The sequence below is a fragment of the Cyprinodon variegatus genome, unplaced genomic scaffold (genome assembly GCF_000732505.1).
Source record: "Cyprinodon variegatus isolate N-32 unplaced genomic scaffold, C_variegatus-1.0 Scaffold465, whole genome shotgun sequence".
Lineage (NCBI taxonomy): Eukaryota > Metazoa > Chordata > Actinopteri > Cyprinodontiformes > Cyprinodontidae > Cyprinodon > Cyprinodon variegatus.
In genome coordinates this window covers 573,724-601,672 of record NW_015150918.1, presented here as the reverse complement: position 1 = coordinate 601,672, position 27,949 = coordinate 573,724, and the positions used below count along the sequence as shown (strand labels likewise).

General features: G+C 38.9%; 1 protein-coding gene and 1 long non-coding RNA gene across 2 annotated transcripts; one reads left to right on the top strand and one right to left on the bottom strand.

The window, feature by feature from the left end:
* The first annotated feature begins 279 nt into the window (after positions 1-279).
* LOC107094133 (transmembrane protein 163-like) lies at positions 280-27,949 on the top strand. Its single transcript, XM_015389567.1, has 8 exons — positions 280-648; positions 2,275-2,394; positions 13,924-13,967; positions 14,070-14,161; positions 18,286-18,382; positions 24,347-24,458; positions 24,805-24,946; positions 25,632-27,949. The coding sequence occupies exons 1-8, from the start codon at positions 459-461 to the stop codon at positions 25,690-25,692; spliced, it is 858 nt and encodes a 285-aa protein (XP_015245053.1). The 5' UTR covers positions 280-458; the 3' UTR covers positions 25,693-27,949.
* On the bottom strand, positions 18,263-18,917 carry LOC107094134. The gene is made up of 3 exons (XR_001481654.1): positions 18,743-18,917; positions 18,561-18,669; positions 18,263-18,374 (listed from the first exon to the last, which is right to left on the bottom strand). It is a non-coding gene; the product is annotated as an uncharacterized LOC107094134 (long non-coding RNA).

The following is a 27,949-nucleotide window of genomic DNA, read 5'->3' as shown; positions in this document are numbered from 1 at the left end:
CTACTTGAGAGTATTACTGCTGCCACCATCTGTATTAGAGGAAAAAAATGGTAGGGGTGGCCAATGATTGGGTCCTGGCCCCCCATCTAGCTCCGCCCCTGGATATAGATCTTGTGTTTCTAGACCTCACTGAGGAAGGGGGGTATGCAAGTGATCAAAAACGGTAACTTGCCCTATAATTTAAAATTATAGGGCAAATTATTATTTATAATTTAAAACAAAAGTGAGAGTACTTATATTTAATTAAAAAATATATATATATATACATATATATAGCAACTGGGTTTTATTTTGAAGTCAACACATCCCAATTTCCGGTGCTGTCTGACTCACCGTGCGTAATTTTCTCCAAACTCTTAACTCCAGCAGGGATCTCCTCCCTCCCTGTCTGCTAAGGTTGCTCCTCTCGCCCAGGTGCGACATTCTCTTTGCGCCTCAGTGGAAGCTCAGCCCAGAAGATGACGGACCCATCCCTGCCAGACTCCACCGCCGCCCCGGACCCGGATCCAGGTTCGGATCCCACGGTGGCGCACGGCCAATGCGAGCAGCTGGAGTCCCCACATCAGCAGCAGAACAACACAGAGACTCAGGGAGAGGCTTTCAAAATGGACCAGGAGATGAAGATAGCGGAGAACATAGAGGATAGAGGTAGGTGGAGTCACAGGTTTTCATTGGGGTCTTATTAAGATCTCTGTGCGTCATTTTATGGAGGGAACTCCTCTATTAAAAATGCTGTGATTTCAATTAGATGAAAAACATTTCAATTTCCCACAATCTTTTTTATTTTCTTTCAAACTAGCATACTTTATACAACTTTTTTAAACAAAAAAATAAAGAACATTATCAATATTCACTTTTAGTGTTCCATAGAAACATTAAAGCAGATGTGAATTATGATCCATGGGGTTAATCACTGCTTCAGTCCTGATATCCATCTACACTTTATGCTGGTTTTATTTTAGTAGGAAATGTCAAATATTTAATATATAACACCAGCTCATGACACTAAGGACAAATGGGACCAATTTAAATAAACCAACATAACCATTTCAATTCAGAAGATTGAACTTTAAAAATCCATAAAATAAAAATAAAAAAGTAAACCCGCTGGTTTGCACTAATAGCAGGAGGCGACAGTGGAGAGGAACAACTACGGTTTAACACAACCTTTTAAATCCAAAGAGCCATTTTGCTCTAAATCCAGCAGGAAAAAAAATAATAACTTAAAGTAACGAATGTCCCATGATCTTTTAATAAAATGTGTTGTTTTTGTAAAATGTTTGGTAACTCTTGCCATTTAAATCAACCAGCACTTTATATGTATTTTTTAGGCTTTAAAATAAAGAAAATAAATGAAAATCTCATAAGTATTATTTGTATAAAACAATGTAAATATAAAGTTTTGAACCTATGACAATAAAAATAGATCTAAAAACATATTTAAATGTAATTCTGTTGTAAATATTACTTAAAAAATACTATTTATTATGTTACTATATTCAAAACCACTATTTGTTTCTTTATCATTTTATAATAAATCCTGCTAAAGAATAAAAGCTGTCATATGTGGACACTCTGTATATACTATATATATCCCATGCACCTATTTTCCCTTTGGCACCTTCTTCTTCTTCTGTTTTTGTCTATTTGAGCTGATGTAACGAGTAAATTTCTCCACCGTGAGATCAATCAGCCAATCAATCAATAAGAGCCGCTGTAAAGGGCCCACTTGTGGCCCTGGAGCCATAGGTTGTAGATCTCTGATTGACAGGAAGAGATATGCAGCACAGAGTTTGGTCCCTTCCTGTTTGGAAACCAGGATTCATTTTAATATAGCAATAATTGAGGGTAAAGTAAGTTCTTTTACCGTTTAAGGCATGTTAGTAACAAGGTTTTAAATGATGTTAGAAACATTTATTCTTGAATACATGAGTCACCGGGCTTTGCTGCAATGACTGGTTAATATATATTTAAAAAAAGTTTATAATCACAAGACTTATTCTGCAAACTACCCAAAAAAGCAAAACAAAAACAAAGGGAAAAGAAAGGAGAAACGGTTAGGGAGACGATTATGTACATATTAAAAATGAATAAAAAACAGATGGAAAGCAAAAGGTCCACAGTAACACTTTGAATGCAAAAGGATGTCAAAGAGAAGTTTTTTGTTTTTGGAGAAATGATTGTTCTGTAAATTGTGAGAAGCTATTATTAGTGGGAGGATGAAAACAAGTTTAGTTTTCCAGAAGTTTCATTATTTTGTGTCTCTTTGTGTAGGTCTGCTGGAGAGCAGCATGCGCCTGAAGCCCCACGAAGCGCAGAGCTACCGCAAGAAAGCCCTCTGGGTGTCCTGGGCGTCTATCGTGGCCACCATAATCCTGGCAATCGCCGCCTTCAGTGAGTAGCAGTCCTTTCCTTTAATGCATGTTGGTGTTTCGTGTGTTTGCTGTCATCTTCAGTTGAAGGACCGGTTTAATGATTACTGTCACGCCCTGCAGATCAATAGAAGATCCAGCAGCACCTGGTTTCCTCCACCTTAATATCTATCTCTAGTTAACAACAGGAGAGAATTACAGATCGGTTAAGAAGATGATTGTTGTTTTCTGAGATTAAACAGACTAATGCTTCTCCAGTGCGTTTTCCTCCTCTTGTGCCTTAAGAAAGAGCTCCCACTTTGCTTCACTCTTCTTGATTACCTCTTGAGCGGCCTGAAGAGCAGAATATAAGAGCTTCCTGCCACTCTGAAGACTGCTACTACAGCAAGAAGGACCATTGTTATGGTCCCCCCCCCCTTCATCCTCTATTTCTCATTAGCCTGGCGGCGGCAGCTCGTTGCCCGCCACACCAGCTTCTCTCCTCATAAATGAAACATAGCGCTGCTTCCAGATTAGGTGCCGAAATGAGAAGACGAGGTGATGAATGAATCTGTCAGCACACACACAGCTGTTCACTTCGATTTAGAGCCCCGTCAATAGAATGTGAAGACAAACAAAGAAAATTCTGCTGTTTAATAATTCATTTTAGGCATCTTAACATTTTAGATCATTTAAGACCTTATTGTACTTTACATTATGTTAAATAAAACCACGATTTTGAAGGTTCATGAAAAGGATTCAATGATAGACTTTATTTAAGCAGCAGAAGATAAAGAAAAGAAAACACTAAGTGTTGCCTCAGATTCTTAACTGGAACATTTTAATATGCTGATCTAAACGGCTCTGTTTCTCTATTATTAAAGTCTTTGCCTTCTGCTGCATCTAACTGATCTCCTTCTAGGATTTCTGCATATTAATTCCAGATTTCTTGTTTCTGTTGAAGAAAAAAATACCCACAACATCATGCTGCCACTGCTATGTTTCTTCATGGTGATAATATTCTTGCAAAAAAGCATTTTTTGTCATTTTTTTTCTCTATTAAAGTTAGCTGATGATCTCTGCAGCTCCTCCAGAGTCGACATGGTCCTTTTATCTGCTTCCCTGTACTCAACTCTAATTTAAAAGCGCAACAGCTTTATTTAAGGCTCAGTTAGACACATATTGGCTTTTTTTTACTGATTAAAGTGGAAATAAAAAGTTTTCACACCCCTGCTTAAAACTTAGGTTCTTGTCATGTTAATAAATTTCAACAAAATGAATAATTTTACATCTTTTTTCACCTTTACTTTGACGTATAACCTCCACAATACAGTTGAAAGAAACAGAAATCTTTCAGGGAGGTGAAATAAAATAAACAACTGATATAATATTTTTACATTGTGCAAACCCTTTTATAACTGTGGGTGTGGCTGATTAAACCAGTTACGTTCAAACATGTTGAACGTAAGCAAACACCTGTCACCAATAAAGTGCCTCTGATCAGCCGCAAATAAAGCTCAGGTGTTTTAGACGGCTTTAAATCCACCATGGAGCTCAGTGAAGATCATCCAAAGAGACGTCAAAAACGGATGAGAAAAAACTAGTCAGGTAGGCTGACAAGAGACTGACAGCAACACTGAAGGAGCTGCAGGTCATACATGTGTCAGCAATCTCCTGTATTCTTCATATCTCTGGGCTTTGGGGTAGAATGCAAAGACAGAAGCCTTATCTCACATAGAAAAACATCATAGCTGAACTTAATTTTGCAAACATGTGAGATAATTTATAATATATTACAAATGTTATGGTCTGATGAAACCAATGAGGAACTTTTTAGACATATTTTCAAAACATATGCTGCTCATCAATGAGAACACCATAGCTCCAGTGAAGTCTGGTGGTGGCAGCATCATGCCTTTTGGCTGTTTTTCTTCAGTTATTTTAGTCAAAGTATAGGGAATTTTGAACGGCTCCAAATACCAGTTAGTGCTGCCAAAAAACCTTTAAAAAGCTGAAAATGAACTTCGTCTTTCAACACGACAATGACACAAAGCAAACATCTAAAGGGCGGATTATACTTCAGCAACCGCACACGTCAAATGTCGCTTAGCTCTGGTAGTAAAGCAGTTTTTTTTGGTATGCTTCTGCAACGTCGGTCTGGAATTTCTAGGGACGCGCAGCAGTTTCCCACCAAAGCGCTAGGGGGAGCCTTGTTGAGAACTTGCAAGAACTTTAGCGGATGGTCGCGAGAACTTGAGTGTTTATTTTCCAAAACAACAATGGGGCGTCGGCAAGATATCACGGTCACGGAGATGGATCTACAGTTGCTAGACATCGAAGAGGAACAGGTTCTCTTAATGGAGTTGGCAAAAAGACCGATTAACCTTTCATCGCAGTTTTTCCATTGTTCCTCGGTTTTAAAAATGGCGCTCCCCGGCTCCGAATCGAGAAGAACGACCCCACAGACAGCCGGAAAGACATACCAAGGACCAATCACAGCTGCTTTTTGTCTGCGCACTTCCCCTTGAGGTCTGCGTGGGTTTTTTGAGGTGCATGATGACGGTTGCAGAACCTCTTCGCGGGGGGCCTGGTTGTGCACAGAGACATATTTGACGGTTGCAGAGGCTACGCCTCAAAAGCAGAAACTGGCCTTAAATCAGCAGGAGCTGCCCGGGCAATCTGTCAGATTAGGAGCGGCTTTACACGCTGAGAGGCTCCTCCCCAAAAAGAGGAGTAATAAAATAATAAAACCAACAAAGCAGTAGCTTAAGGTTGTGCATATTTATGCAAACATGTTATTTTAAATGTTTATTTTAGATCTTTCTAAAGGTTTAAATTCTTTTTTTTCCCAGAGAGCTGTCTGGCCTGGCAAGATTAATTCCACTGTTTTCATGAATTGAGTTTTTTCTTTTGTGTGCCAAACTATCTAACTATCCAAAATATATATGAAATTATTTACTGAAACAAATGTTTTCTCTGTCAGCTTAACAGCTGATGTTAATGTGCTACTATTCAGTTTTTTTTTGTTTTTTTTTTGGGCTATGTTTGTTTTTGTGTCTCTTATCCGCCATTTTGGGTGTACTGTAATTGTTCTCCCCTTTTGGACTTCTTTTTGAGTTTTTAGTTATTTATGTAATTCTGTCTTGTTGGTAATTTGCTTATTTTCCATTTTGTGTTATATTTAAGCAGTGTTGTATTTTTTGAGTTACACTATGTTGCCCCCTTGTGCCAGTCTCCTTTCCCCTAGCTCCCTTCTAGATACTTCTATCCACATCTGCTCCATATCAGAGTAAAGCAGCAGTAACTTTCTGGCTCAATGTAATTAGACTAACCTTGCCAACCAGACTGACGTCATCATCAGCATCTAAAGGAGGAAGATTTAATAGATCCTGAACAATCAATCATATCGCTGCCAGATGCTGCTAATAATAATGGTTGCTTTGCTGATGTCATACTGTGGGGTTACTTAGGGGCAATTCAGGGGTTATTTATCTTACTGGGTCATTAGCTCCAAACACTATTTTATTGCCCTTCTATGTAAATATTTGAATCTGAATCATATCCTGGCTTTATTTTGATATTTTGTGTTTATATTTCACTAATGATGGATCTGAGTTAGTCTACAAAACCCCCCACACCACACACAAACACCCATCAGTCAGATTAATGAATAAGCTGCGTTTTAGCAGCTGGATACTGTCCTAACGATGACCAGCAGCTTCAGCTTCTTACAGTCAGGTTTCCATGCCAACCACAGGACATCATCGAAGGTGTTCAATGACATCCGTTGAAGGGCAACAGTGCTGGTATTATTGGACCTCTGATACTGTTAATGACTGGATTTAATTCAGTTAATTAACTCAGATTAATTCGATTTTATCAGAGCATCTGGAAAACCGGGTCAGCCTTTATGGTACGGCACTGGAATGGTTTAAATCCTACCTGAAGGACAGGGTCCTCTATGTGTCAGTAGGGGACACATAGTTGCCATAGTGATGCAGACGAAACCCAGCTGTTCACCATGTCAGCAGGTAACTATCAAAGCATTCCAGCTCTGGGTGAATGCAGCGACGAAATCAATGCATGGATCAACAAATTGTTCTTCATCTAAATCTAAACTGAAGTCATCTTGTACCAGACAGCTGCAGCTGATCCAAAACCCTGCTGCCCGTGTCCTCACTAGAACTAAGAAAGTAGAGCACATCGGCTCAGTTATGAAGTCCTTCCTTTGGCTCCCTGTAGCTCAGAGAACAGATTTTAAAAACCCTCTGCTAGTCTAGAGATCATTGAGTGGCTGAGCGCAGAAATACATTACAGACTGGTTGGCAGGGAATCAGCAGCCAGACCAAGACCAAAGAGGGATTCTTTTAGCTGAACAATCTGAATATTATTACTGAACCCAATGTCTGTGACCAGCTAAGGTGTGTTCTATGTCTACCATGATCCGATCGTGTTTCTAGCCCTGAAATCCAAAGGTTCTGATGATTCTGGACATTCATGGCAGCTGAGTGAGGAGAGCAGCTGCTGGGAAACCAAAAGGGTTCTGAGTTCAAACGTTAAGTCTGGTTTATTATTTTTTTTTTGTTCTGAAGATGAACCCTGAGATCCACATATGAGCGACAGGGGGTCCTGGAGGCTGTGAGGACAGCTTAAGGAGTCTAGGTTCTGCTTTTGAGGTTCTGCTTTTGAAACTACCTCTCCACAGACACATGGCCCAACACAGGAGAGCTACGTCCTTCGGACAGGACTCAGCTGTACATCTACACCTTATGGACAAAGGACATTCTTTTTAGGACCAGAATGTTCACGTTTTGGACAAAGAAGACAGGTGGTTTGAGAGGGGCGTGAAGGAAGCCATCTATGTTAAGAAAGAAAAAAACCTTAAACAGAGGGGGTGGACTCAGATTTCAGCTTTTAAAAACCTACTATTCAGCGATAGAGTCGATTCCCGCTATCATCACAACCCCCACCACTTACAGGGGAGCAGAAGACCTCGCCTGGTCAGCCAGGCCAACAATCCCCCCTAACTACCCGCCTCCAGAGGCATAGACCAGTATCAGGTATTCCGGTCTAACAAAGAACCAAAAACGACTCCCAATTCCTTAGGGGCAGAGCAATTTGCCTCTTTTCTAAGCCAAAAAAAGGCTTTGTTTTGGGTCCACTCTATAAAGCCTCAAACTCAATGCTAATTCTGACCTTTTGAATTGAGAAAACTTCCTGGACAGGAAGCGAAACGTCTCCAAACTTGGAAACAAAGTCCAGTGGATTGTTTATTAACTTATTTTTTGAGTGAATCAATTCTGAGTTAAATTCCTAAAGTCTTATCAGACTCAAAAATGAATGAGTTTGAATCCCAAATCAAGCAATGTCCATATTGTTAAATATTTCTAAAGTAAAAATTGGAATCAAGAAGATAAAACCCCTACGAGAAAAATATAAGACCTGGCAGGAGGACCTTTGGCTTGATTGTTAAAGCGTTGGCTCTAAAATTGAACTGTTGATGGTTCAAATCCTGTATTAGTAGGTCTTGTTTTTGTTTTTTTCCCCCAACAACTGTAGAAGTCGTTAAGAAAAAGATAAATGCACCTGGAGAAACACTGAAGGTGTGACAGGTGTCATAGCAACATGGTATTGTCTGCAATCAGAAGATTTCAGTTCAGTTCCACCTGTGCTTGACTGAGACACTAAAAATGTTTTTTTTTTTGTTTTGTTACAAAGTTTGCAGATAAAACACCTAACTAAATGAAACATTTACATAACCGTTCCATCTGCTGCTTTGCTTCAGTAATAATGCAAGTAATTTTGGGCAACTTGAGATAAACTTGATTTAGTTTTCTGAAGCAAGAGCTGCTCACAGAAATATTCTCTTGGTTGAAAATGCTAAAATGCCAGAGTGGTTGATAAAGATGCCAGACTAAGTTAATGAAAACTTCTAGTTCTGCTTATTAAAAGTGTTTTTAAAATAAATATTCAAATTTATGGATAGAAAAAGGAAAGATGGGTGTTTTCCTTTCTCAATAGCTCAGAGAGAGATGGAGGTAGTAAAGAAATCAGAGGGTTTAGAGCTCAATTCCTTGTGGACTACCATGATCAGTTTATCCTGGTTATCAGTAATCCTGAACATAAACAGGTGAATGTATTTAAAGAAGAGTTCATGGTAAAGAAAATGAAGACCACGGCACTGACTCCTGATGAAAGATTTTATTGAACAACAAAGTTAATCTGGACATGGAGTGTTGACGGTCTAGTGGTGCAGAGGTGTTATCAGCCAGACCTGGAACAGAAGGTGCTAAGATCAAATACTGGTGATCCTTCTCAGATTATAGAAAAGATCCATTTATATATAAAATCAAGTATTATGTGAACAGTTTTATGCAATTCTGGGTTTGTAATCTGAAGAATGTTACTGCTTTAAAGAGGAAGCTGTTAGATCTGTATTGGTAGCTCAGAGAGAAGAGATGCTGGTTTAGAGTTCAGTGGGTCTGAGTTCAATTCCTGGTTTGCCTCATTGAAGAGAACTCTCTAAAAGATACATGCAACTTCAAGTTTTTATTGGTTATTCAAAGTGAATATTGAAATCATAAAGATAAATGCGCTACGAGAAGAGGACCATAGTGTGACAGGGCCTGTGGTGTGATTGTTAAAGTGTTGGCTTTCAAGCTGGAAGCTTGTTGGTTCAAATCCCACAGAGGAAACTATTTTTCCAATAAATGTAGAAGTTGAAACAAAAAGATAAATGCGCCCGGAGAAACGTCCAAAGTGTGACAGGTGTCACAGCAGAGTGGTGTTGTCTGTGACTGTAAGGCGCCAGTGGTGCAGAGTCTGAGTTCAATTCCATCTGTGGTTGACGTAGCCTGGAATTACCCACTGCGGTGGGTCGGGGAGGGGGCCGTGTCCCCTCCCTGTTTCCACGACAATAATCGGAAGGGGTTATACATCAGGAAACAAGGTCTGAATAAAACTTTTAAAGACAGTTAAAATAAAGTTGTCTTGAGTAGTTTTCTTACTAAACTTAAAAAGGTAACATTTACACTACAAGAACAAATGTTGCATTTGCAAAGGCTACTTAGCCATTATTATATTTTAATGTTGCATTTTCAAGTTTTATAATTGGTGTTTGAGACATTTTTTTTAGAGTGGCTAGAAGTAATGTAGTGAAACCCTTTTCTTCCAGTTATTGTTTCTCTCTCCCCCCTACAACTGTCACACTTTTGACTTTTCTCTGTGTTCATTCATTTATCTTTTTGTTTTCTCTTCATTTGTTGGGAAAACAGAAGATCAACTTCTATGGGATTTGATCCCACAAGCTTCCAGTTTGAGAGCCAATGCTTTAACATTTATGCCACAGCTCTGGTTGCACTTTTGCCTTTTTTTTCTGGGTGGATTCATGTTTTTGTTTTCTCTTCTACAGTTGGAAAATGACAAGACTTACCTGTGTGGGAAATAAGTTTGACTTCTTTGGGATTTGAACCCATGAGCTCCTGGTTTGAGAGCCATTGCGTTACCATCTGTGTCACAGGTCCTGTCAATTGTCAGGTGTTTCTCTGGGTGAATTTATCTTTTCCTTTTCACTTTTACAGTTGGAAAACAGGAGAAATACTACTATATGACTTGACCTTGAGTATGATTTTTTTTTTTTTTTTTTGTAGCTGTAACGTTTGTTTGTAAAAGCATTTAAAACCTATCAACACATCAGAGAAAATGTTATTTTACTGGGAAAAATATACAATTGCTTCATTTTGAACCACAAAAGTTGTAGAACATTGATAAAGTCAGTGGATACGATCAGCTTAACAACTATATGGGTTTAAAACTATAACCGTTTGTAAATATCAACGTCCCATAGAAGAAACTGTATCCGTCATTTTATTTGCAAAAACTGTTCATTTTTTTCATTTTTTTTAAACCCCCAAAAAACCATAAAAAAAAAAATGAAGAGGAATTGTATTGTGTAGAATCAAACATTATGTCTTTTATCCAGGAACCCAAAATATTTACGGTTCTAAGTAAGTTTTATTTGGTTTAATTAAGCTAGTGCTTAATTAACAGCGATCGTCGCTCGAAAAGCATTCACTTTAGAATAAAGAAAGCATATGCAGCGAAAGATATCGTCCCAAAGGTGTTGTGCACATGTTTGCAACAAACATTCTCTCCACAGTGAAATGGTTGCATTGTGAGATCCTCTGTCCACTTTGATTTTTGGCTCTGCAGCAGATAGTCCAGCAGGGAGGCAGAGCGCCCTCCTCAGCTGATTGAGCTGATGGGTTGGCAGCACCTCCCCTTCTTAATCCTGCGTGGAAAAGGCTCTTAGATCGGGGAATGGTTAGAGCAAAGGAGAGATTTACCAGAAACAGAAAAAGGAACTTCAGGAACAGGAAAGTCAGCTCCTAAATCCTCTTTTTTAAAACGTTTCCTCCTCTACCTTCACCCATCTAACAAATTTGATCTTTTTTATTTTTTATTTCTCTCCTTGATGCACTTAATGGTTTTAGGCTGATTTTTTCTTAACATGAAACATTTCTCTTGCTTATTATATAAACTGTAAACTGGATAAGTGGGAAACATTTCTGTATAAACTGAGAGACTTTGGGTTCTTTACATTGTTGCTCTAAGGTGTTCAGTCCTAATCCCAGAGGAAAATTCCCAATGTTTATCTTTTATCTAGTTCTTTTTTTGAAATGTTAATTTTAAATCTGCAGCTTGATTAATTTCAGTCTCAATCTGACCTCCAGAAAACATGAGATCAAAAGTCCTGTTGAGGTTAAGGTCAGGGAACTCTATCCTAGATGTCCCCTGAAAATCAGTCAACTAGTTCTCTAGTTTGACTAGAACTGAGTTATCTAGTGAATGCCTTCATCTGGTCACATGACATCACAAACAAGTAGATGAAACAGTTTTAAAGCAGAACCTGATCAATGTTCATGCATAATAAGACATGATACAACCCATGAGGCCAAGACCGTCACAGGATTATGGAAGGCAATGACCAGCCGATCACGAGATTAAATCAAAACAAAACAAGAGCAACATTTTAATGCCACATTTACCAAGACACTATGCATTAATAAAGGTCGAAAATCCCTCCCTGGTTTGAGATAAAGTGCTTGATTCTGCTGCTGTGGGGCTGTCAGCTGTAACATAGTACTCAGATCTCCAGAGATAACCTGACAAGCTGCTCAGTGAGAATTAACAGCAAATAAACAGCGGAGAGAGACGTTTGTTTAGCTGTCTCAAATATACATATCAGGTTCCCTCTGAATGATAGAGCCTTTAGCATATTTACTCAATTTATTGCACTGATGCTTGTGCTTTCGTTGTGAGTTTAGAATCAATATTATGCTGGCAGCCTCATTTATTTTTTATGTTCTAGTTAAGAAAAGGTTTTATTGCAAGGTTTCACACTGCATGTTCCATCCCCAGAAATGTACATTTAGCAACAAATAACATCAAAACCATGATGCTTTCACCTCCAGTTGCAAGTTAGCATCCCCCCTCCCAAACATGATGAATTCAATTGAATTTATTGTTATAACACCAATTTATAACACATCATCTTAAGGCACTTTACAGAGAGAATTCAATCAGATCATACAGTCAGAGTGGTTCAAAGTTAATGCATTGCATTGACTCATCGACTCTAAGGCAATCCTTCACACTAAGTGTGCTTGTAACAACAGTGGAGAATAAAAAAAACTCCCTTTTGACCAGAAGAAGCCTGCAGCAGAACCAAACTTAGTATGAGCGGCCATTAGCAAGTTCAAGGAGATAGAAGCAGACATTTAAAACAAACATAGAAGCACACATCTACAAATACTGTTTAATGTTAGAAAAGGTAACTAAAATTGCTGCAAAGAAACAGGTTAGCAGACAAACAAGACGAACTATGTCTATGAGAGAAAAAGGAATAAACACTGAAAAACAGTGCTCAACTATCACCTATAATCTAAGGCAGCATTCCAGTTTTTTCATTCCTTCTGGATGGGTTCACAGCCAATACTGCAGAATGGGAGAATAGAGATAGAACGAAGCAGAATGATGAAAAAGGGGTCCCTATGTCCTCCAGCAGTCTAAGCCTATAGCAGCATAACTATAGATATAGATCAGGATAACCTGAGCGATTTTAACTATAAGCTTAGTCAAAAAGTAGAAAGTACCGTAGATCAAGTCACAGTAATCTCTAACTTTATAGTGGTAGGGAAATTGCTGTTTCAATGGTTGCAGTTCCGAATTCTCTCGAGTGTTGCCCGACTTTACACAAGAGAATAAAGTGAATGTGATTGGTCAATCAAGGGGGCGGGATTATTGTGGCAAGTTTGGTTGCTGGTGTCTCTGAAGCACCTGGCGAAATAGTTAGCAAATTAGTGCTAGTAGGTTCCCAATGGACAATTACATTGGGACCAAGTAGCACTTAGCAACGACACTGTCAAGGAACGCTATGGACAGCAGAAACATGCAAGAGGAGGAGAGTTTTTTTTTTTTTTTTGTCAGAGGTCGTGGATGAGTCTCCTCCGTCATACATTTTTTATTTAGAGGGGGGAAGTGGGGACGAAGATGTTGTGGAATTGTTATTTCTTATTTCAACCGTTGCGTATATTAGCTGCGACATATGAATCAAGATGCTATGACCGAAAAAATTTAATGACAGATGACCGTTGATATATGATTGGCCGAATTTAGGTGTACAAGCTGATGTATAACTAACTGAGAGAAAGTAATGGGGAAAAAAAACAGATTTTAAAACAGGATTTTTTTTTTTATATACATTTTTCTCACTTTTTGGACAATATAGTCTGATAAAGAGTACATTTATATACATGTTTAAGCCAGAATAATTTAAAATTTTAAAATGACTTAATTCCCACAGTTGTCACTCTGTGTCTGATGAGCAGCATCGCTGTCAGCTTATTTACAGGGGATTGTGTACATGGAGTCTGGTGTTAAGGTTAAATTTCAGCTGTTTTAAAATGAAATGAAGGGGTATATATATTCAGGATGTGGCTAAGCAGACCTCAGGTGTCATAAAAAGATCCTGCTCACTGATTTGTATGCAGGGCATGCTCATTTGCAGCCAACAGTTTGCAATGTGAGTGTAGGGACTGCGGATCTTTGCCATTGAAAGTAAAAGTGGTAGATTGCGGCGAAATCCTTGGGAGAGTGACAGAATGTTGATGAAACAATACAAGAGGAGAGAAGCAGGGAAAACTAGAGGGAAAGCAGAGAGAAACCAACATTTATCTGGGTTGTGTTTCTGTATGCAGGGCTGAGGCGGGTTGCAAGCCCCCTGTGAGTTTTTCTAAAAATAACTTGGGGAGGAGGATTCCTTCCTCATGTCTGCTTCGTATCTCTATCTTACCTCCTGTTTTTGCTACTCAATCAAGCATATATAGGTTTGTGTTCATCTGTTTCTACCAAAAATAAAATGGAAGATTTCAGTTTGTCATCTGACCAGACTTGTACAGAACTTAGAGAGTAGAACTGTTGGATCTTCAAAGATTATTCAGCATATATTTTAATTTGTTTACTTTCATTTAATAAAGTCCAATTTATAAATATATGTCTGGTTCTCTTCCAGCTGTGTCCATCATGCGCCACAGTGCCTCTGCTTTTGGATTTGCTGTGAGTCGAGAATAAAGCCTCCACACCAACACATCCACAAACCGAACGGTGGGAATGTCGTGAAGCGCATGCTAAATACTTCTTTATATTTTCTCTCTGCAGTTTGACGCCGTGCTGGACGTGCTGTCCTCCGTCATTGTGCTGTGGCGCTACAGCAACGCGGCGGCTGTGCATTCAGCCCACCGGGAATACATGTGAGTGTTAGTCTGGTCATCCGCCGCATATACCTCGCAAAAGTAAAGTCTGGGAACATTTACACATTTTCTTAAACTAAAAGCAGGAATCTTAGTCTGTAATGTTCGGAGGGATTGAAACATTTTTTTTTAGATGTAGTGAGGTATGATGTGTAGTGTTCTGTTTGGTGCCCAAATGTCCTGAAGCATTGAATGCACCATCCAGGTAGGCGTAAACCTCCTTGACGGGCATTTGTTGGAAAGCTCTTCCTTTCTGCCAGAAGCAGTTCTGAACTATTTTTCTGTGGTAGATTAAACCAAAGTTAATTATTTCACACATTTTTGTTTTTGATTTGAACTAAAAAAATTTTGAAAATTAAATATTTTTCTTCCACTTCCACATTTATTCACTTTATGTCGACCATAAAACCCAATTAAAATACATTAAAGTTTGAGGTCTCAATGTGGAAATGATCAGAGGGGAGGAAGTTTTCTGCAACAGCCTGTCTATGCATAAATGTCGAAACATAAAGAGCAATGAAAATCCTGAAGCCTTGAACTTCATTTCGGATAAAAGCTAAGCTGTCTGTGCTGCTTCCAGAGCAGCAAGTGCTCGATTCACACACCCAGGAGTGAAGATGTGTCACGGTCTCTGAGGAGTATCAAGTAATTGCAGGAGAGACAACAGATGAGATCATATCCTATGGAGGAGGGATGGAAACCTGCACAGAAAAACATTGACTAATAAAGCAATACAGCAGTTAAACTGTTTGATATGCTGCCATCCTGCTACTGTCTAAAAAATGTAGATAAAAATGGACAAAGATGGTAATTATTGGATTTAGTTTAACCTTTTACTTTACCTTGGAAAAAATAAACTAAATAATTCACACTTGCTTTTATGTCATTTTTTTGTGTGCTCAGATTAAGATTTTTATTGAGCCTATTTTAAGATAAATGGATGTTTAATAAGCTTTTCATGATGAAATTAAAGGAAAAATAAAATCACATTTTTGAACGAAATATATCACCAGCTGGATATTTACCTTCAAACTCACAAAAATCAGTTTTTCCATTTATCATTTGATTTGTGTACTAATCCAATCCCAATCCTTTGTGATAAAACACGTAAATTACAAAAGATTAAAGTAAAAAATAACCGATTTATAAAAAGTTATCAAGAGAGATGCTTTAGGGTTTTACAGCGTTATTGGGATTTCAGGTGTAATACGGTGGAAAAAGAGAAGAACTTAATCGTTTAAAACATTTAGTAACTTATTACTGCTACTATATTGGGGTGGCGGTCAGGAAGCGTTTAATTAAATACGAGGGATTGCTGCTCATTAGTTTTATAATTGGTTTAATAAAGTACACTTGTATATTGAAGAAAAATTCATCACTGACATGGAAAAAAACTCAATAAATAGACTGAATGGTTATTGCTTCATTAGTGCAGGTGTGGGCATTTTAAATGGTCAGGTGTAAAATTGAGAAAAAATTAATCAAAGAGATCACATGCTGCTGTTGTTTATGAGATATTAAAGATTATTTTTGAGGTCATCCAGAGGTCAACTATCCCCCCCGTTAAGTTCCGAATTGAATAAAACACGTCTATTCTTCAGCACACATCAGATACTTGATTTTTGCAGTTAAAATTGATGTTTGTGCTGATTTGATTTTTAATATAGAATATTTTTATTGAACCAATGAGGTCACCATCCCAGCAGATGTTTAGTGCTGCGCTCGTTTCCTGATATAAAGTTATTGTATAACATCACATGTCCTTCCTGTGCTGGTATTGATCATAATAGTGGGCATGTTTACCTTATTTAGTGGCTGGAATCATTGTTTAATATTTAGTAAATCATCTGCCTTGGTCTGGACCAGCGTTACCCCTGGCAACCACATCTCATTTCCTGTGAAGGTCTTGCTGGCTGCATTTCACAATAAAAGCACAGGTGAAACTTCACATCACGGCCTGCTGCTAAATTGTTCTCTATGAAAAACTTTTGAATCGCCTTTGGGAGACCATACTTTTGTGGAAAAGCCCCAAAAGCTCTGAAAAAGAAAACAAAAAAAAAAAGTCAATTTTGGTTTATCCAGACTGATTCGGCAGAACTTCCTTGTAACTCTTCCCCCACAGAAAGCACCTAACTTGGCAGTGTGACAGTATAGGACTAAATTAAAACGGCACTCTTCCGGCCTGATTTAACCATTAGGAGCAACATGTATGAAAACATTCGATTTGGGAACCTTTTTTTCCCTCTTATTCCCAGCATCCAATCAATGGCTCACCAATGGCCTGCTCAGCCAATCAGAACCGATCTTAGGAAACCGGTTGCCAAGTCTCACAAGCAAACCAATTTAAAATTACATTTCACTGTTGTTCTGCGTGAACAGATCAACACACTCACTTGACATCAGACCTCCAGAGGTTTTCCTTCCAGCTAATTGGAGAAGTTCTGCAGTGAAGCAGCTCAGCTTCTGATCTAGCTCCCAGTTAACAGGAAGCATCTTCGCAGCCAACTTGTGCAAAGTGTACCCCTGCGGCAACAGATTAAAGAAACTGCGTTCTTTTTCCTCCAGGTTCAGCTCGTTTCTAGACAGCCTCTCTGTTTTTTCTCTGCTGAGGGATCCATGTTATTCTTCTTAATTTGCTGACCTGTCTGTGCCTCGTGAAAGGGATACTTGAACAGTGAAGCCAAGAGGCTGAGTGGTTACCACGGTAACATACTTGAGGTCTGGGAGCAGTAGATGAGTTATTTTTCTTTATCTATGTTGAAATAAAACCTGGAGGTCTTACGAAACAATCGCCCTTTGTTCACAACCCATTCTATGCTGCTTTTCTGCTTTGAGTGATGAAATGTGATCGGATCCAATCGGACCGGGTGTTTGGCTGAAAGCCTTCACTCGTGGTGTCTGCTGCAGAGGAATCAGAAGCAGAGGAGTCATATTTTCATTAAGCGCAGGAAGCAACAGGGAGCCAGGTAGCAGGAAAGCTCAGCTCTGTGTGTGTTTGTCCTGCTGCAGACTTCCCAAAGGGATGCTGGGTGTTGCCTTGGTTACAGCATCCAGTCATAACCCAGGACTCCGAGTGTCGCCGGAGTGCAGCCTTCAGACACTGAGCGCATTCGCCGTGGAAACCATGCATGACCAGGACATATGCTCCATCTGGCTTCGGTTTCCCTCTAGATTTGGTTAATTGGATGAAGGTTGTTAAAGGACATCTGCTGGTTCTCAGTCAATACACATCTATACCCCCTATAGCACTGGAAGAAAGCTGAATGGCTGTCTTTAGAATTTAGACATCCAAGCCCCTGACCTGTTTGTTTCCTTTCATTCCTTTGATACTAATTATGCTGGTTTTAGTTTAGCGCAGAGGTCTGAAAGCTGCAGCAACAAAGCTGCATGTGACTCTTTGGAGCCTTTAAAATGGCTCTTAATGGAGGCTAAAGAACCCACTAACATACTACATTAACAAATACCAACCTTTTTTTTATAAAGAATGTTTTCTTCACTACATAGTGACGTTGAAAGAACCAGCATTTTTCTTTTAATTAGCATGAAAATGTGTTATATATTTATTTTTTTATTGGAATATTACCCCAAAGAATAAAATCCATGTTTCCTCTTCATGAATATGAATCATTTTATGTTTTTCCTTATTTTAAAAGCTAAGAATATGAATAAACTCTGGGTTGTTAAAAAGAATAGAGGAGGATTTTCACGACTTTTTGAAAAGACTCTCCACTATTTAAAAAAAAAAAAACTGTTCCCGAGAGGGAACGCCTATTAAACGCTTGCGAGAGTGTGCAGAAGCCCATTTCTCCTCGTGCACGCTCGTTTAAAAGTTGCTCGTTCAAGCTAACTTTCCAAAAGAAGATTTGCAATTTCTTCACCATGTCAGATGAAAATGGGGATGAGCACATAGGGCGGCCTTACGTAAACATAGCACCAGAATGATTGACAATTAGGAGGATGAATTATTTTGATGATCCATCCTGAAATATCTTTAAGACAGCAACATAATTCCTATGTCAATTCTTGTGAATAAACACTAATAGCTAGTGTCTCTTTAGCTATGAAAGGTTGTTTACCCTTGGCTTAGAGCATCAAAGTAAGGTTTGTTTCCCTCTCTTTCACAGAGCCTGTGTGATCCTGGGCGTGATCTTCATCCTGTCTTCCATGTGCATCATGGGAAAAGCCATCCATGACCTGGCCACCAAGCTCCTGCCTGAAGTGGTGAGAATTTTAATTAAATATTCTACACAAAAATGCATCAGGAAATCATTAAAAAAAAACAATTTTACTGCAATATACTGGTTATCGAAAGGCTGCAGCATGTGAGCTCAACATTTAAATTGAAACATGCAGCATTAGAATACGTGATAGTGACAGTCACTCCCATAAACAGGATCACCTGACATCGCTATGCTGGAACCATAATCCGATTTTTTACTGGAATCAGTGGTCATGTCTGCAGCTATCCAGGACATGTCCAGCCAGGACGAGGACGCTCCTCTGGTTGTCTGCCAGGGACACAGATTATAGACTTGGAAACAGCCATGCTGAATTTGTGTTTGTGTCTGATAATATCCGTACCTCACATGCAGACAGCCGTGGCACATATCTACAGGATTTACACCGAGCGGACTCTGTGTGTCCTCGTCTGGCCTTTCAGGGCCGGTTTGATCGGACTTTGACCATCAAGTAGCTTAAGTTGGCAGAACCTGCCGAGGATAAGAAATGAAAATGGTGACCAGCAGTTGGTTTAGAAGGTTTCTGCCTGAAGGCTCATTTATAAATCTGTATAAATTTCTTTATGTTTTTGTAAAAAGCCTCTGCAGAGACAGAAACATGTTGATCCCTCATTATTAGGATCGTAGTTGCAGCCTTAAAGTGATTTCCATTCTTATTTTGACCAGATCTTTACCTTTTAATTTTTAACAACGCTTCTCTCCACCCAGCTTAGTCTGTGTGTTTCAGGTAAAGAGATCGTGTGAACAGATGATCGATTTCCTGAAGTGCAGCAGCTGCCGCTTCCTCATTCATGCTCTACCTTTTCTAGACAGGTTAATTATTTATATTTTCATTTGTTAGATAAAGATGCATTGTGGGAAGTCTTTGCTATAATAACCAAATTAAAATTATTGTAGAGGGAGCTTTTATAAAATAATAAAAGGCTCCATTTCGAGATTCAAGCAGGAGAAGAGGAGGCAGCTCGTTTCTAGTTTTCAAGTTTTTATCCCACTAACTGTTGGTGAGGATGAGGTGCGACCATCCTGGCGCTGCTGCTGGATGAAGAATGTCACAGATCTCAGGTGTGAAGACTAGGGAGCTTCAACACCCTGCAAATAGCTTTATCGCCCTGTTGCTAGGCAGTGTTGGTCGCCGTAGAAACCTCTGAGGATCTAAACTGAATATTCAAATAATAATTATAAAATCAGTTGTTGAATCTCGTATATTGCTTTTACCTTTCCTTAAACAAGTTTTTCCTAATTTAAAACCTTGATTTTTTATTTTTTTTGCATCATTCTTCACATTAGATTATAGTTTAGTGTAATGAAGGCTGCATATATTGTTAGAATGGCCTCGTCAAAGTCCAGATTGAAACCTAGATTGGAAAGTAATGTTTACAGCTGTTCTATATCAAGTTGGATTTAATTTGAGGTAAAAACAAGGAAAAATTGGGGAAAAGATCAGCGAGGTCCAAAGCGTGGTTCTGAGGCCAATTTGTGGTCCTGAAAATCATCTGAAAATGCCCCTAAAATTCTAGAATGAATCAACTTGTCATCCCTGTGTTATTTTTTTTAACAACAAAAAGTCTTTATTTTAATCGGTTCCGTTTTCACAGTTGTCCTCTGCAGCAGGTTGGTTCGTAATATAAAATCTCTCAAAAATTGTTAAAATTTTTGTCCATAATGTGAAGGAATTCTATAATATGTGTGAAAACGTTACATTTTGAAAATAAAAACATCGTTATTTAAGTCTTGATTTCCTGTTATTAGAAATCTCTGTGTGTGACTCTGCTTTAATCATGTTTCTATTATTCATGGATCGGCTCGGGGCAAATGGTTCCCGAGCCTTTCTAACTCACCAAGGTCAGAAATTCATTTATTTTTTCCAAATCCTGTATCGATTTATTGGAGCGACTCTGTTTCCCCTCTATTCATCTGCTGTGGCAGAGAAGAAGGGTGATACATGGCGAGCAGAAAAACGTAAACAAAGGCTGACAGATTGTTTTCCTTCTCTCTCTGGCTTTGTAACACGCCAGCTTCTGGTGCAGAGCAGTCAGGGCAGCATCATAGACGCCGCTCAGCCTTCCTCACTCTGCTACTTCTTCATCCTCATGAAATGTTAATGAGGAAAGCAGCTGCTTAAATATGCAGGTTGGAAATGTATGAAGGTGGGACTCTTTGACACCCGACTGCTCCGTTTGTCGTCCTCTGGGCCCAATTAACGTCCCTTAGTGTCCTCAGCAAATCTTCATCACTTTTATAATGGGTTTCAGGGACGGTAGTGACCTACAGGGGGGAGAAATACACTTCCAGGGTTAAAATGCATGAATCCAGACAGATCAGTACCAGAACGCCACGATAAAACAGGGAGAAGCTTTTGGTTAAACAAATGCATCACTAATTTTAGAAAGTTAATTTCATGCTTTGCTTTATTAAAGATATAGGAAAACATTTCAAGCCTTAGTCTTCTAATTGTAATCACTATGGAAAACCCAACACTAATTAAAAAAATAAATGTCTTTATTTGTTGGGCATGGAGAAGATCAGAGCTAATAGAAGCCCAGATGGCTTTGAGTTGACTCCACTTCATCAGCATTGCTGGTTCTGGTTTCAAATAACGCTAGGTTAGTAGAACCAAACGTCCCCTTTTGACCAGATAGGTCCACTTTTTACATTCTGCGGGATTATAAATGTCTGATTTTCTGATCATATGTTTAAATCGATTGGCGCTTTGCACAGAATATTACGGTACTTTGTTGCCTGATGCATTGACGAAATTTTGGTTTCAGAAATGGGCGAAATCCTTTCTTTCTCTTCTTTCTTTCATCTTTTCTCTTTTTTTTTATTCTTTTCCTTTTCTTTTTCTGTTTTTCTGCACTATTTACATTGCAGTGTCCATATAAACTGTAAAACTCCCTGCATAATTATAATAAAGCAATTTATATGCATGAAACAAGTGGAGCAATATGGCAATTGCCATACTGCTACACTTGTGAAAGTAAAATCTGTTGGGCTCCTTTTGGCATCAAGACAATTATTCTTATTGCAACATTGCCAGACAGTACTGTGTTAAAAAAAAAAAAAAAAAACAAGAAAAGAAATGGGGGAAATTTTTCAATATAACTAACTTTACTGTGTTTGACCATCTAATCAGCATCAGATGTTTGTACAGTGAGCTTCTCAGGAGGGACAGCGGTGACGGCCAATCACACAAGAAAAGACAGTAGGGCAATTGGTCCTAGTGCTCGACGAATGTCTGTGTAGTGTAGTGTAACATTGTTTTTGGATGGTAAAATGTGCAGGGACCAAATTGGATGTTTGAAAAAGTGCAGGCAGGGTTCCTACAGCATAAGGCAAGTTAAATTCAAGACTTTTCAAGACTTTTTAATGCCACTTGAAATAAAAAATTTAAGACCAAATTTACAAGAAACACAAGAAAAAAAACCTGCTTGCGAAAACTTAACCCAAAGGTTTATTTTAACATAAACCACTAATGTTTCAAATTTTGAAAAGCTTCCCATACAGGAAGAAAGCTAAAAACACACAAATGACAGATTTTTTTTAACAAATATTTAACTGAATTCACAAACTTTGTTTTAGCAAATCAGTTTTAAAGCCACAACATAACCAGTGCTAAGTCTTTTTTGCAGCTATTTTTCTTTGTATGGTTTTCTTAGTATGTTTGATTTGGTGATAAGTGGAGGCGTTGCAGAGACAAGGGTGGAACTAAACTGAGAAATACCGGCTGTTTCTCGGTTACTTGATTTTGACGCTTTGTGTTTCGTGCTTCGCATGTGCGACTCCACTGCCTTAATTCCCATCGTTCCGAGCTTGAATGACTTCTTGCACAAAATCCACTGAGCCTCATGGATGTTCCCTGGTTTTAGCCATGGAGAAAACTCTTGGCTGGAGACAATTTTGGTTACATTTACACTCATATTTTCCAGACAAAAAGAATCTCCCAAATGTCCCGGCCACAACAACCCTTTCATTGGTTCCGCTATCAGGAACGAACCAATAATGGCAAGTCGTTATTTTTTTTAATAATAAAAAAAAAAAAGTCAATTTTAATGTTTTATTTAGATTACAAAAATAAATCATAATAAAAATAATCCTATTTATGATGTTGTAAAAATTAAGACCTACGAAAGACTGATTTAAGACATTTTAATACCAATTAAGGCCTTAGTTTCATTTTGAAGAATTTAATGCCTTTTAAGACTTTTTAAGGACCTGCGGGAACCCTGGCAGGGGAGAAGATTAGGTCCACGATCTGATGTAATTCTCAAGGGAATGCCTTATGGGAGGGTCTAGCGAGACACACCCACATTCAGGGAGCAGAGCAACCAGCATTGGACACAAAATGCCGAAAGGACAGTGCAGCTTCAAAGATGACAAGTCGCAACAAGGGGGAAGCTGAGTGCACCGTGTGCAAAGCTGGCACACATGTTTCAGAGGCTATTAAAGGTGCAGGAGATCAGAAAGCTCACAATTAAAAAGCTTTGCGAGGTGAGAGCTCCTCTGCAAAGTTGACTTGAGTACTTTGTTAGACCTGGGGAAACAGAGGATGCTGTAAAGAGGTCATTTATTGAAACTGCATTTTTTAATACAGAAGAGGTCGTATCTGGAACATGATCTTATTTAATTTATGTATTTTAAAAGAGAGCTATAATTTTTTTACTGGTTGTTACACATTTATTTTTTACACCAGAAGTTGTTATTATACCATTTAGGTATAGTAAAGCATATGATCATTAACCTCTGAGTAGCCTGTCTGAATCCATCTGGAGGCTGGGCAAAATGTCCTCGTCTTTGGAAATCGAAATCTGGTCACCCGACCCAACGCTCCAGATGTTTTGGTAAAACAGAAACACCACGGTCATTCATCCAGCCTTTGGTACAAACTTCTGCTGGAAGATTAAATCAGCATCTCTATAAAGCAGAAAGAAGTATAAAGTGCTACTTCTTTAAGCATAAAGATGTTAACTTTGCTATTGGACTTCCAGGAAATGAAATTTGAACGTTATCTGTAAAGATAAAGAAATGGATTTTGTTCTACAATCCTCTCCTGACTGGGGTCATCCTTCCACTTAACTTTCTACTAATTCAGCTCTCTAAGGAGCCTTTTTTTTAACATAACTTGTGAGGCTTTGTTAGGCGTCAGCAGATCACCTGTCCAGTCAGCTTATCTTGTCGCCTCTGACCCAGACTGAGACGCTAAGGCGCTCAGGGAAACTTTACAGGTGTTTTTTGTGGATCAGCTGATTAGGATGCGACAGTATTTTTCCAATATTCTATTCTTTGGGTTTTCTTTATCGGTCACTGATAATCATCAAATTTAGAAGAATTTAAGGCATGTTATGGCCTCTGCAGATGAGTAAATATAAAGAAATCTAGGAGGCAGGAGATTTGGATGTTTCCTTGGTTTGTTTATATATTTAAACCTGAATCTGGCTCCTGTAAACGGTCTGAGGCGGTTTATTTTGGTGTTTTAGATGTTTTTTTTTGTGTGTGGTGTATAGTTCCCTTATTGCTAGGTAGAATAAAACGGAACATCCCTGTACAGATCATTTTCTGTGTTCATGTTCTGATCATTGTGTGAACATCATGGCCTCACCTCCAGCACTGAGTCAGGTCTACGCAGCAGGTTTTTTTTCTTCCTTTGATGCGAGCCAGCCCAAGTAGCTTTTCGTGGCTCCAAGGCCGTAGTGCAATATTAATGCTGCTGCAGAGGCACAGAGCTCTGCTGCGCTCTCTCTCTTCCGTCAGCCGTCCTTTGTGCTCCAGGTTTTAGGCTCTCTGATTATCTGCTGTGAAATCTTAAAGAATTTAGAGCAGGAATGTTATTCAAAGGCAAAAGGAGATTTTGTTTTTCCATCTTCTTATTAAAGGTGGATGCAGCTGGTTACTGATTCTTTAGCTTTAGGGACATTTCAATCAAAGACTAACGGCTTTCTCTCTCTTTCAGGACGACTTCCTGTTCAGCGTGTCCATCGTCAGCGGCTTGGTGTGCGTCGTCCTCGCCGTGATCAAGTTCATGCTGGGCAAAGTGCTGACCAGCAGAGCTCTGGTCACCGATGGTGTGTGAACACACATGCTCACATGAATCCAGTTAATGCATCGTCCAGAGCGCAGCCTTTTTTAATTAAGTCCAACCAGCACTAATCTGCCCACGATGTAAAAAAGCATGACATGCATTTGTGCAGCTACATTCCTGCAGCTTCAGTCGGACGGATAACTAAAGTCCTGCTTCCTGTAGTGCTCAAAGCGTCTCCCAAAAGTATTTGCACTTTTTTACAAGTTAATGCTGCCAAAGTGAGCATGATGCTGCCACTTCCGTGTCTTTATATTGCAGAAGATTTGCAAACGTGCAAAGACTGATGAAATGTTTGAAAGCATGATAACTTTTTTTCTTTTTTTTCCTAGGATTCAACTCTCTTATTGGAGGGATCATGGGGTTCTCCATCCTCATTAGTGCTGAAGTGTTCAAACATGAGCCCAAGGTGTGGTACCTGGATGGAACAATAGGGGTCCTCATGGGACTCATCATCCTCGCCTATGGAGTCAAGTAAGCTGCTTCAAAATATCAAAAGAAGCATTTGCAAATTAATTGACTGAGAGCAAACAGTTTTCATGTCTCTTATAAAATAACAAAGTTCCTCACAGGAGGAGGTGATGTTCCGTTTTCTAACTTCAACTTTTATATTTTATCCACAAACTTTTAATTTTACTTTGATTTTATGTGACAAAGCAACAGAACTTCTAAAGCAGAATCTGAGCCGTTTTTCAAAGAACATGCTAAGCTATTAGCTTCGACCGTAAAAACTTTTAAGCTGTGATTTATTTAAAAGGAGTCAAAAATGACAAATGTTTTTTTTTTTATATACTTTCAGTAGTACACTAATCTTATTTTTTTCCTCTATTTTACTTTTAAGTATTTTGCGTTGGGTTGTCACTTAAAAAATATTGTGTTAAATTGCTTTTCTAAACAGAAACTTTTGCATGCAGTGAAACTTTCAGATGTTCCTCATAAATGTGGACGTTCTCTGATTCTCTGTTTGTTTACCTCTTTCAATAAAGTGGGGATTTCATTAAAAGAACCTAAATAAGTTGAGAAAAAAAAGGGTAATCTCAGTTTTTAAAGTTTCTATGTGAAAACATGGGCTAGTTTTGCTAAAGTTTAAATAATTTCAGAGTTTCTGGTTTCAGTAGAAGCAGGATTTTCCCCTCAAACTGTCCTTTCTGTGCTGCAGGCTGCTGCTGGACACGGTCCCCCGGGTCAGACAGACCAGAAACTACGAGCGCTTCGAGTGACGGGGGGGGCTACGGTAGAGACACTCCCACCTGACCGTCCGCAGACGGTCCCACTCGAGCTGCAAACACTGAACTGGATGATGGGAGCAGCGCTGATGGATGAAACCTTTGGGAACTTTGAAGTGTTTTACTGTTCGGTGTACATACAGTATATCTCCACCTGTCTGGTCACAGTGGGCGCTCTGCTTTCTCATGCCTCCATTTGTAGTTCTACGTTTGGGCTGCAGGTTGTTAAAGGCTAATGGACCCAGCAGATGAAGGGTACCTGAGCTCCAGCTCATCATGACGTAACAGCTGATTGTTTGGCTGAGCGCGGCTATAAAGAGCTCAAACTGGCCAACTAAGCCGTTCTGTATTATCAGTTTAACTTTTTTATGACTATAGAGAGGAAATCAATGTGAGGCCCATTAGGCGAAGGAGGAGGACCAACATTTTAATGGCTCCGTTCCAGTCCTGGATTTTATTTTTGCCTCCCAGGACAGAGGGAAAACTTTTCCAGATTTAACTTCCTACGTCTGAATCTTTTTTTAGGGTATTGCTGAAGAGTGAAAGCAAATATTTATTAATGGTAGACTCATTCCAGAGGTCAGATAGATGGAACATATTTTCAGTGGGACAGCAATCGGTTTGTTTTTGGATGTTTTTTTTTCTTTCTGACCCTGAGCTGGAAAATAACTGGAATCGTCTGAAGCGACTCAGATCTTGCACCATCTACTGACCAAATAAGGTTACTGCAATATATAAACAAGTAATTTTTTAATGTACAGCCTTACCTGTGTGATTTATGAATAGATTTGAGGCTCAATGAGACTTATAAAACTGAAATTTAATAGTTCAGCTTCATTATGGTACCTGTTTGGGATAATGTATATCCAGCTGGTTAAATCCCACTTTAAACCAGTTTCTATCAGTTTTCCAGGTTTAGTGATTCCCTCATGGTCCACTGTATTACTGTTTCATCGTGATGAGCTGGATTCCGTCAGGTTAGTAAAGGGTCTGCAGCAGCTTTATCAGCCTGATAAAGCTCCATGAGCGACTATTTAGGGTTTGAACATCTTGACCACTGGTTTAGTAAGTTCTAGCTTTAAATCTTGGGTAAGTTCAAAGAGAGAAATGCTTTTCCAGGAAACAGGGCATCAAATAAATCTGCAATCGCTGGAGTTCAGAGTTGACATTTTGTGTGGTTAGCCAGTGACTCAGGAGTCGATATGTGTGCTTCCTTATCATCAGCTGCTGTTTGCTTTGGGATTACGCTCCTAGTTTAATGTTGACACATGAAGATATGATGCTGGTATAAAACTTGATGCTTCCTTCATATTGATCATTTACTTCTTTCCTGAATGGGAGTATCTCTGTTAACGGTTTCTTCCTGTTTGAATCTGAAGCCTTAATTTTGCCGATCAGTGATATGTAAATATTCTCTATGGTATGATTGCCAGGTTACAGCAGTCTGAATGAATGTATACTCTGCTTTTAAAAACGAACCCATCTTTTATTGCAGCAGTAAAATCCAACCTGTTAGAGAAGGTTTACGGTGGAAAATGTTCCAACCAGCAAAGATGATCCGCCTCTGAGCCTCATTAATCTGTTATCCTGCACAGCTGTGAGCTTTCAGAGATGAAGCTGACCGTGTTGTTGGAAGATGACACTCCTTTCAAAGACTTTGGTGCGGTGGCAAACACAAACGCAGCAGTGCTCCAGACCCCTGGAGGGAGTTTAACACAGAACAAACCACATTGGAGGGTTTTGTTTTAATGTTATTGTACGATTGAGTTTGAAAATGAAAAGCAAGGATGATCTTTTTTCCTCCAACTTAAAAAAAATTAAATAAATCCTGCGCTAAAGCCTTACCTCCTGTTTGTGTGGACGGTCTGGTCTGGTAGGGTTCTTTGTCGACCCCCTCTAGTGGTCTGGAGCACTTCCATTGTTATTTTGCAGTGAGTTTCCTGCTGTGTTTACTTGCATTTGTTTTGAAGTTGCATCAAGTTTTTGCAGCTCATCCACCAGGAGCACTATATTAAATGCTTTTAAGTAAATACACCAGTAAACAAAACAAAAAGGAGTCGTCATTTGGGTCCTTGTGCAGGATAATGATCCAAAACATGATGCTGAATAGTCTTAGTGGGATAATTCTGCTGCAATAAACAGAATTACTGTTGAAATTGAAATCTAAAGAAGTCATTTTTTCTTAAAATGAGTGCATTTGTTCTTTGATTAAAGAGGTACACTGGAAAAAATCTAAATCTAGATAAGTCAT